Raw genomic sequence first — 12,013 nt, 5'->3', positions numbered from 1 at the left:
CCCCATACCATCACACATGCTGCCTTTTACACTTTGCGCCTAAAACAATCCGGATGGTTCTTTTCCTCTTTGGTCCGGAGGACACAACGTCCACAGTTTCCAAAAACAATTTGAAATGTGGACTCGTCAGACCAGAGAACACTTTTCCACTTTGTATCAGTCCATCTTAGATGAGCTCAGGCCCAGCGAAGCCGACGGCGTTTCTGGGTGTTGTTGATAAACGGTTTTCGCCTTGCATAGGAGAGTTTTAACTTGCACTTACAGATGTAGCGACCAACTGTAGTTACTGACAGTAGGTTTCTGAAGTGTTCCTGAGCCCATGTGGTGATATCCTTTACACACTGATGTGGCTTGTTGATGCAGTACAGCCTGAGGGATGGAAGGTCACGGGCTTAGCTGCTTACGTGCAGTGATTTCTCCAGATTCTCTGAACCTTTTGATGATATTACAGAGCGTAGATGGTGAAATCCCTAAATTCCTTGCAATAGCTGGTTGAGAAAGGTTGTTCTTAAACTGTTCAACAATTTGCTCACGCATTTGTGGACAAAGTGGTGACCCTCGCCCCGTCCTTGTTTGTGAATGACTGAGCATTTCATGGAATCTACTTTTATACCCAATCATGGCACCCACCTGTTCCCAATTAGCCTGCACACCTGTGGGATGTTCCAAATAAGTGTTTGATGAGCATTCCTCAACTTTATCAGTATTTATTGCCACCTTTCCCAACTTCTTTGTCACGTGTTGCTGGCATCAAATTCTAAAGTTAATGATTATTTGCCAAAAAAAAAATGTTTATGAGTTTGAACATCAAATATGTTGTCTTTGTAGCATATTCAACTGAATATGGCTTGAAAAGGATTTGCAAATCATTGTATTTCGTTTATATTTACATCTAACACAATTTCCCAACTCATATGGAAACGGGTTTGTACATACATATCAAGATTTACATACATATATACATACATATACATATATACACACATATATACATATATACACATATATATGCATACATATATACACATACATACATACATACATACATACATATATATATATATATATACACATATATACACAAATACATACATATACATATATACATATATATATTTATACATATATATACATATATACACACAAATACAAACATATACATATATACATACATACATACATATATATATATATATATATACACATCCATATACACACATACATACATATATATATACATACTGTATATACACACATACATACACATACATACTGTACATATACATATATACACACATATATATATACATACATATATACATATATACACATATATATACATACATATATATATACACATACATACTGTACATACATATATATGTATGTATGTTTGAACACGATACTTTGACTTACTGTCATGTCTGCCGCAGATGTGCAGAGGGGCCCGCCTGAGGGGACGCCCGCTCTGCCGGGCACCAGCCGGTCCAGATTGGCTCGCAGCGCGGCGTCCCAGGGAGGTCGGCTCGACATCAGTTTCCTGCCTGACAACATGACCCACGTAGTGGTGAGAGACATTCCTTTCTCAGTTGGTATCATCCAAATGTCAGATTGAATTTACTGTATCCCTCGTCACTGGCTGCACGTCTACTGTACTGGACGTCCAGATGTTTGATACAGAAACGGTAAGACCAAAGGAGAAACACACCATGATAGTGAGTTATGAGCCGTCAGTACCGCTAATCAACACCAGATGGGAGTGTTGCTCATGTGGGTCTTTCAAAGCATGTCCAACATGGTGTGGCTCTACAAGAGGCCTCGAATAAATGTCTTGCAAAATGTTTGAAGTCGACAAAGTACTTTGTAAAATACTCATAAAAATGTACATATTACAAAATAATCGCAGACGAACGAGGTAGCAGTGGCCAGTAAAAAAATTGATATTTATTGATAAATTAACAAAAGCGAGAGCAGCAAGGTCAATGACTTCAAGTACTTGGGTTCCTGGATGAACTCCACAGAACAAGACCTTAAGGTCAGGAAGGCACTAGTGTGGAGGGTCCTGAACGGTATGTCAAGAGTGTGGTGCTCGAATCTTTCCCCTACACATAAAGCTGAGTCTGTTCCACGCCATTGTGGAGTCTGTCCTCCTAGATGGACCCTGACACCCACCTTGAAGAAGTCCCTAGATGGGTGCTACACCGGAAAGTTACGAGTTGTTCTGAATGTGGACCAGAACATCCACATCACCAACAAGGACCTGTACGGGCAACTGCCGAGGCTCAGCAAGAAGGTAACAGCTAGAAGGATGAGGCTGGCCCGCCACTGCCACAGACATCGGGAGTTCCCGGCCAGAAGGCTGGTCCTATGGGAACCAACGCACGGGCATCAATGGCGAGGACATCCCGTGCTAACGTACGTGGACATCCTGAAGAAAGATGCGGGAGCTGAAAGCTCTAAGAAGCTGGCCGGGTGTATGGAGAACCGGAACGATTGGAGACTCCGATGGAAGCTCGTCTGAGGACGACTGAGAGAGAGAGGAAGTGCTCTGCCCGGACAGACTATGAAGAAAACAAAACAACACAAACCGAAAACCCAGCAAAACACTCACAGGAAATGTGGAGCAGACGGCATCCACAAAGTGGTGCGTAGTATCAAATGGCTCCTCTGCAGTCCAGGGAACAGATAACAACAACAACAAAGGTTGAAAAAGGATCAACTTAAATGGTCTTGATTGCAAACAGAAAAGGAGTATGGTGCTCGAATCTCCCCCGACACATAAAGCTGAGTCTATTCCACGCCACTGTGGAGTCTGTCCTCCTGTATGGACCCTGACACCCACCCTGCAGAAATCACTAGATGGGTGCTACACCGGAATGTTGCGAGCTGTTCTGAATGTGGACCAGAACATCCACATCACCAACAAGGACCTGTACGGGCAACTGCCGAGGCTCAGCAAGAAGGTAACAGCTAGGAGGATGAGGCTGGCCGGCCACTGCCACAGACATCGGGAGCTCCCGGCCAGCAGGCTGGTCCTATGGCAACCAACGCACTTGCATCGATGGCGAGGACATCCTCAGCTAACGTACGTGGACATCCTGAAGAAAGATGCAGGAGCTGAAAGCTCTAAGAAGCTGGCCGGGTGTATGGAGAACCGGAACGATTGGAGACTCCAATGGAAGCTCGTCTGAGGACGACTGAGAGAGAGAGGAAGTGCTCTGCCCGGACAGACTATGAAGAAAACAAAACAACACAAACCGAAAACCCAGCAAAACACTCACAGGAAATGTGGAGCAGACGGCGTCCACAAAGTGGTGCGTAGCATCAAATGGCTCCTCTGCAGTCCAGGGAACAGATAACAACAACAACAAAGGTTGAAAAAGGATCAACTTAAATGGTTTTGATTGCAAACAGAAAAGGAGTATGGTGCTCGAATCTCCCCCGACACATAAAGCTGAGTCTATTCCACGCCACTGTGGAGTCTGTCCTCCTGGATGGACCTTTACACCCACCTTGAAGAAGTCCCTAGATGGGTGCTACACCGGAAAGTTACGAGTTGTTCTGAATGTGGACCAAAACATCCACATCACCAACAAGGACCTGTACGGGCAACTGCCGAGGCTCAGCAAGAAGGTAACAGCTAGAAGGATGAGGCTGGCCGGCCACTGCCACAGACATCGGGAGCTCCCGGCCAGAAGGCTGGTCCTATGGGAACCAACGCACGAGCATCGATGGCGAGGACGTCCCGCACTAACGTACGTGGACATCCTGAAGAAAGATGCGGGAGCTGAAAGCTCTAAGAAGCTGGCCGGGTGTATGGAGAACCGGAACGATTGGAGACTCCGATGGAAGCTCGTCTGAGGACGACTGAGAGAGAGAGGAAGTGCTCTGCCCGGACAGACTATGAAGAAAACAAAACAACACAAACCGAAAACCCAGCAAAACACTCACAGGAAATGTGGAGCAGACGGCATCCACAAAGTGGTGCGTAGCATCAAATGGCTCCTCTGCAGTCCAGGGAACAGATAACAACAACAACAAAGGTTGAAAAAGGATCAACTTAAATGGTCTTGATTGCAAACAGAAAAGGAGTATGGTGCTCGAATCTCCCCCGACACATAAAGCTGAGTCTATTCCACGCCACTGTGGAGTCTGTCCTCCTGTATGGACCCTGACACCCACCCTGCAGAAGTCACTAGATGGGTGCTACACCGGAATGTTACGAGCTGTTCTGAATATGGACTGGAACATCCACATCACCAACAAAGACCTGTACGGGCAACTGCCGTGGCTCAGCAAGAAGGTAACAGCTAGGAGGATGAGGCTGGCCGGCCACTGCCACAGACATCGGGGGCTCCCGGCCAGCAGGCTGGTCCCATGGCAACCAACGCACGGGCATCGATGGCGAGGACATCCTCAGCTAACGTACGTGGACATCCTGAAGAAAGATGCAGGAGTTGAAAGCTCTACGTAGCTGGCCGGGTGTATGGAGAATCGGAACGATTGGAGACTCCGATGGAAGCTCGTCTGAGGACGACTGAGAGAGAGAGGAAGTGCTCTGCCCGGACAGACTATGAAGAAAACAAAACAACACAAACCGAAAACCCAGCAAAACACTCACGGGAAATGTGGAGCAGACGGCGTCCGCAAAGTGGTGTGTAGCATCAAAAGGCACCCCTGCAGTCCAGGGAACAGATAACAACAACGAAGGTAGAAAAAGGATCAACTTAAATGGTCTCGATTGCAAACAGGTGAGGGGAAATGCTCTGGAACAGAAGTGAACAACAAAACCGGAAGAGCCGCCAAAGTAAAAGCACAGGACAGGAACTAAGACACTAAACACCGGAGAACACTAACAAAGCGCAACATAGGGCATGGCCAGGTGTAACCAGCCGTGACACTAACCTTCTGCTCACCGTGTCAGGCTCCACCCCAACCCTCAGCCCGTAGTAAACCAGCGTCCATGCATCCATCCATCTTCTTCTGCTTAGTCGGGTTGCGGGGGCAGCAGCTTAAGCAGGGAAGCCCAGACTTCCGTCTCCCCAGCTACTTCGCCCAGCTCTTCCCATGGGGATCCCGAGGCGTTCCCAGGCCAGCTGGGAGACATAGTCTCAGACTCAAATAACTTGGTACTTGACACATGCTAGCTGTTAGCATGCTAATCTTGGCGTACTAACTTTTTTAGCTAATTTTTCAGCCAAACGCCTCAGACTCATATAACTTGGTACTCGACATATGCTAACTTTTATTTTTTAGTCAATGTTGCAGTGGAACACCTCAGGAATCATTTAACTTGGTACTTAACACATGCTAGCTGTTAGCACATTAAAATGAACACGCTAGCCTTAGCATTCTAGCATGCTAACTTTTTCTAGCCAATTTTGCAGCCGAACACCTCAGACTTAAATAACTTGGTACTTAACATATGCTAACTTTTCTTTTTTAGTCAGCGTTGCAGTTGAGCACCTCAAGAGTCATTTAACTTTGTACTTAACACACGCTAACTGTTAGCATGGTAAAATTAACATGCTAGCATTAGCATTCTAGCGTACAAACTTTTTTAGCCAATTTTGGAGCCGAACGCCTCAGACTCAAATAACTTGGTGCTTGATACATGCTAACTATTAGCGTGGTAATCTTAGCGTGCTAACTTTTTTAGCTAATTTTGCAGCCGAACGCCTCAGACTCATACAACTTGGTGCTTGACACATGCTAACTGTTAGCGTGGTAATCTTAGCGTGCTACCTTTTTTAGCTAATTTTGCAGCCGAACGCCTCAGACTCATATAACTTGGTATTTGACACATGCTAACTGTTAGCATGGTAATCTTTGCGTGCTATTGTTTTTAGCCAATTTCGCAGCGGAATGCCTCAGACTCATATAACTTGGTACTTGACATATGCTAACTCATTTTGGGGGTTTTTGGCCAATTTTGCAATTGAACACCTCAGAGTACTTGACACACTTTAGCATGCTAACGTCAACATGCTATCATTAACCTTCTCGCATGCTAGCTTTTTTTTTGTGCCAATTTTACAGCGAAACATCTCAGAGTCATTTAACTTGGTACTTTGAAACATGATAACTGTTAGCACGCTAAAGTGAACATTCCAACATAAAAACATTAGCATGCTAACTGTTTTTGCCAATTTTGCAGCCAAGGTTCAGCTAACTTGGTACTTGACACATGCTAACTTTTTTTTAGAGCTAATTTTACATGTGTACGCTTCAAAGCCATATCCCTTGGCTTGTACATTTTAGCATTCACACACAATTTCTCCCAAATTTTAATATTCAATTTTTTATTTTTTTTGGTAAAGTTCTAATCCGGGACTTCTATTTGTCTTTGGAATGTGTCGTGGGTCAATAAAAAAACAAAACACAAATGGCTCCCAGGCCACACTTTGGACCCCCCTGGTGTAATGGTTAGGGGTTATAGTGCCACCTGCTGCTTGGGCATGCACCTGACAGCCTGGGAAGAGCCTCAATTGGAATACTTTAATAAGTAATAAGTATAAGTATGCAATGCCAATAAATACTAGAAATGGCGGCCCCTTCTCCTGATGCCAGGAAGAAGAAATGCAAAGGACAAAAATGGGTCGCCTGCTGTATGTGGAGCAGCAGAGGCGATGCATTTAACTGCTCCACTTTCAGAACACACACACACACACACACACACACACACACACACAATAATAACACCATCAGTCTATAAGTTTGCTGGTGTTGTACACCAGGGATGTGTGGTCAATGGTAGGCAGGCGGAGTCTCACTTGTCACGATGGACAAACGAACAAAAATCTACTAATGAAACCATAAAATAAATATTAATATTTGCCCGTTGGATTAGCGTGATTAGATCAGGTCAAGGACCACCACTTGTGACTCAATCCAAACAACCTTCCCTAGTCATAGTGCAAAAAAAAAAAAATAAAATAAAATAAAAATTAAAAAAAAGGCAACCTAACCAACACAAAAAATGAACACACATTACACAACCTGCGCACTGAACTTTGTGGATGTTATAAAAAAACAAAAAACGTTCAAGCACCATAAACATTTCTAAATTACACCCATTAAAATCCATTACAATGCATGATGGGAAAAATGCAAAACACTCTCTCCACACTTATCCATGTTTTGCCGCATTTTAGCTGATTGATTACAAAACTTTAAAGAGGTAGTAAACGAGGTAAAGGTCGAACTTTCACATACTCCTAATAACCAATTATATGAATTATATATCCATTATATTAATATAAAATATTGCGACCCCTCGCAACCCCAAAAGGGACAAGCGGTAGAAAATGGATGGATGGAATATTAAATGTACACACACATACATACACACATATATATATATATATATATATATATATATATATATATATATATATATATATATATATATATACATATATATATGTATGTGTGGGGGAAAAAAATCACAAGACTATTTCATCTCTATATATATATATATTTCATCTCTATATATATATATATATATATATATATATATATATATATATATATATATATATATATATATATATATATATATATATATATATATATATATGTCCTAATAAGGTTATCCAAAAAATAGTGCTCGATACCGTAGTAGAGCGCAATATATGTATGTGTGGGGAAAAAAATCACAAGACTATTTCATCTCTACAGGCCTGTTTCATGAGGGGGGGTACCCTCAATCATCAGGAGATTTTAATGGGAGCATTCGCATACCATGGTTTATATAGGGCACAGAGTGGGTGGGTACAGGCTGGCCTAGGGGCGTGGTGATTGGCTCATGTGTTACCTAGGAGGTGTTTCCGTCTGTGGCGGCATGCTGTTACAATTTCGCTGCGCTTGTTGAGGGATGACAGGTCTGGACGGTAAATAATAAACAGTTTCTCTTTCAAGCATAGGTTGCATCTTTTATTACCACTATTGTAAGGTGTGCTGGATGCAAGAATTTGCCATGTTATTGAATATTCAACATTATTGTCTTTGAGGTCCCAAATGTGTTTGCTGAGTTCTGTGGTATTTCGCAGGTTTTTGTTCCTGAAAGAAGCCTTGTGATTGTTCCATCTGGTTTTGAATTCTCCCTCGGTTAATCCTACATATGTGTCGGATGTGTTAATGTCCTTGCGTATTCCCTTAGATTGGTAGACAACTGATGTTTGTAAGCACCCCCCGTTGAGAGGGCAATCAGGTTTCTTTTGACAGTTACAGCCTTTGTTGGTTTTGGAGTCGCTCTGTCTGGGGGCCGAAGGCTCATTTGCAATTGTTTTGTTGTGGTTTGAGATGATTTGTCGTATATTGTTCATGCAGCTGTAGCTCAATTTAATGTTGTTCTTGTTGAATACTTTTCTTAGGGTGTTGTCTTTGGGAAAGTGTTTGTCAATCAGATTGAGGAATTTGTGTCCAATGTTAGTTGAGACGTTTTTGCTGTATGGGGGGTTGTACCAGATGATGTCGTTTCGTTTTCTGTTCTTTTTTGGCTGGTTTCCTGGCGTGGGTTCATAGGTGAGGGTGAAATTGTATCCGCTTTCATCAAGGGCTTTTTGGTACGGGGGGGTTGCTTGGTCAAATTCAGCTTTGCTAGATGGAGGATGAAATTGTAACAGCATGCCGCCATAGACGGAAACACCTCCTAGGTAACACATGAGCCAATCACCACGCCCCTAGGCCAGCCTGTACCCACCCACTCTGTGCCCTATATAAACCATGGTATGCGAATGCTCCCATTAAAATCTCCTGATGATTGAGGGTACCCCCCCTCATGAAACAGGCCTGTAGAGATGAAATAGTCTTGTGATTTTTTTTCCCACACATACATATATATATATATATATATATATATATATATATATATATATATATATATATACCTACATCCTGAAAGTATGCAAACAAAACTGTGTTTAGATAATTGATACTTCAAACTTGCATAAATCTTAAGGAATGTAACATAACTTGGCTTCTGAGAGCTTCAAAATGTAATGAATAAAATGCTAAAGTTGTTGATAAACAAGCAATTTTGATAATTAAATATGGTCATTTTAAATGAATTATTATGATCATTTAAAATTAATGATTTCAAATATGTTTATTTTAATGTATAATTCTATGACTGGATGTAATAAGGAGTCAGAAAAAATACAAATAAAAATACAATTAATTTTGATGTTTTTAGCAAAATATATATATATATTTTTTTTTTTTAATTAAATGTATTAGGGGTGGGCAAGTTAATGCATTAATTTCGAGTTAACGCATCAATCTATTAACGCCGACAATTTTTTTATCGCGCATTTGCGTATGTTGTTTACATGCTTTTATTTTGTTAACGCCTATTGCTGGCTCCTGCGGAAAAGGAAAAAGAACGCGGAAGAAAAAAAAACAAGCATGCATTAATTAAACTGTGTTATAAATAATAAGAACATTTGCTGCACAAACAAATGGGACAAGTTTGGGGAGATTTTGACGAGGTGGTTTTGAATAAATACATTGTAATGACATAAAAACTACAATAGTTCGGCAGGTATAATGGTAGCACAAACCAGCATAAACATTTGGGACAACTTTGGGGAGATTTTAACAAGGCAAGGGGGTAGAATAACTTAAAAACTGTAACGGCACAAACAAACATTTTTACCGCACAAAAAGTAGCACAAACAAATGACAGTGTTATTTTAACATTTGCGATGAGAACGGGGGGCCAACTTCACAAAGGTATGACGAGAGCATATGAATTTAAGGTGAAACAAAACAAAACTTCATTTATGCGTCACCTGGTGGAAAGGTGAGGTCCCTGCCACACACCTGTTGTTGTCGTGCAGGAGGACTCTCAGCGCTACTACAGCTGGCAGAGTTTTGGCCCTGAAGACAGACGCACCAAAGACTTGTGGGTGGATCTGGACTCTCTGCACAAGAGCCAAGTCCGAATCCACGGCATCCTGTCCAATGCGCACCGGCAAGCGGCGGTAAGAAGTGTGCGCACACACACGCACGACTAGCATGAAACGTACAATGTGTGTACGTCATGTGTCGCTTTCTTCCAGATGGTGGCGCTGTCTTTTGACTTCCCTTTTTACGGACATAACGTGAGACAAATCATCGTTGCAACTGGTGGTGAGTTTTATCGTCACACTAAATGTGGACGCCTCTTTCATGCAGAGAGCCTTTAACAATATTAGGACGGCTTAAGCCGGAATCAGACCCCGATGCAGAGATGGACACCTAGAAAAAAATACAATTTGTAATAGCAACAAGTGCACTCACATGGAGTGAAAAACAAATAATAAACAGAATCAGATTCATCCACAGGCAAAAATTCAAAAGGTGCATTCAAACGGAGTGGAGAATAATCAGAATCACACTCACAATCCGAAATAGTTTATTAATCCCCGGGGGGGAATTCAAAAGGCACACTCAAACGGAGTCGAGAATAATCAGTATCAGAAATACTTTTTTAATCCACAGGCGGAAAATCAAAAGCCGCACTCAAACATAGTGGAGAATAGTCAGAACCAGAATCAGAATCAGAAATAATTTCTTAACCCACAGGGGGAAATTCAAAAGCCGCACTCAAACATAGTGGACAATAGTCAGAACCAGAATCAAATTCAGAAATATTTTATTAACCCACAGGGGGAAATTCAAAAGGTGCACTCAAACGGAGTGAAGAATCATTACAACCAGAATCAGAATCAGAAATACTTTATTAATCCCCAGGAGGAAATTCAAAAGGTGCACTCAAACGGAATGGAGAATAAACAGAACTAGAATCAGAAATGGTTTATTAATCCCCAGGGGGAAATTCAAGAGGTGCACTCAAACAGAGTGGAGAATAAACAGAACTAGAATCAGAAATGGTTTATTAATCCCCAGGGGGAAATTCAAGAGGTGCACTCAAACAGAGTGGAGAATAATCAGAATCAGAAATACTTTATTAATCCACAGACGGAAATTCAAAAGCCGCACTCAAACATAGTAGAGAATAGTCAGAACTACAATCAGAATCAGAAATACTGTATTAACCCACAGGGGGAAATTCAAAAGGCACACTCAAACGGAATGGCTACACAACTGTACCAGGATGAAGCTAAAAGTGGTAGGTTTGAGCGGAGCCAACGGGAGAGAAGATCAGAATGGAGCCAATCAAGTTGTAACAAGCTTGGAGTCGAGTGAACCATAGTCAATACTTGGCACTGGCTGTGGCGGTGAACAGGGCTTAGAAAGGCCTAATTGCTAACCGCCCACAGGTGTGAGAGAGAGACTCTGCCCAGGACTGCCAGAGAGGCGCTGCAAGAGAAGGCAGACAGGCGGCAGCAAAGCATTGGAGAAAAACCTCACAAAAAAAGTACTTTTACTGCCTTCTGCACAGAATATTGTTGTAACTGTTCAAAATTTTGGGCAGCACGGTGGAAAAAGGGGTTAGTGCATGTGCCTCACAATACGAAGGTCCTGAGTAGTCCTGAGTTCAATCCCGGGCTCGGATCTATCTGTGTGGAGTTTGCATGTTCTCCCCGTGACTGTGTAGGTTCCCTCCGGGTACTCCAGCTTCCTCTCACCTCCAAAGACATGCACCTGTGGATAGGCCCCTCCCACCTCCAAAGTCATGCACCTGGGGATAGGTTGATTGGCAACACTAAATGGTCCCGAGTGTGTGAATGTGAGAGTGAATGTTGTCTGTCTATCTGCGTTGGCCCTGTGATGAGGTGGCGACTTGTCCAAGGTGTACCCCGCCTTCCGCCCGAATGCAGCTGAGATAGGCTCCAGCACCCCCCGCGACCCCAAAAGGGACAAGCGGTAGAAAATGGAAGGATGGATGTTCAAAACTTTGATTTAACCAACCCCCCTACGTAAAGGCTATGTCCCACCTTTGGAAATGATTCCACCATCGGCACTGAGAAGTAACAAAAGGAGTCTTTGGTAAAGTTAAAGCATGGATCAGTTTGATTAGCAGAACCAGGTCAGGAATTACTGTTGGTAGCTCGCCTGGAGGATC

General features: G+C 42.6%; 1 protein-coding gene across 1 annotated transcript in view; it reads left to right on the top strand.

Annotated features, from left to right (window-relative positions):
• LOC133577722 (plexin domain-containing protein 1-like) overlaps window positions 1-12,013 on the top strand; it is a 34,687-nt gene that overhangs the window by 13,246 nt on the left and 9,428 nt on the right. The window contains exons 2-4 of the mRNA XM_061931708.2: window positions 1,434-1,567; window positions 9,843-9,986; window positions 10,065-10,134. Coding sequence (XP_061787692.1) covers window positions 1,434-1,567; window positions 9,843-9,986; window positions 10,065-10,134 — 348 coding nt within the window. The remainder of the gene's footprint in view (window positions 1-1,433; window positions 1,568-9,842; window positions 9,987-10,064; window positions 10,135-12,013) is intronic.

This window comes from Nerophis lumbriciformis, linkage group LG39, assembly GCF_033978685.3.
Source record: "Nerophis lumbriciformis linkage group LG39, RoL_Nlum_v2.1, whole genome shotgun sequence".
NCBI lineage: Eukaryota > Metazoa > Chordata > Actinopteri > Syngnathiformes > Syngnathidae > Nerophis > Nerophis lumbriciformis.
Note: the sequence above shows the minus strand (reverse complement) of the source record. Positions and strands in the feature narration are given on the sequence as shown.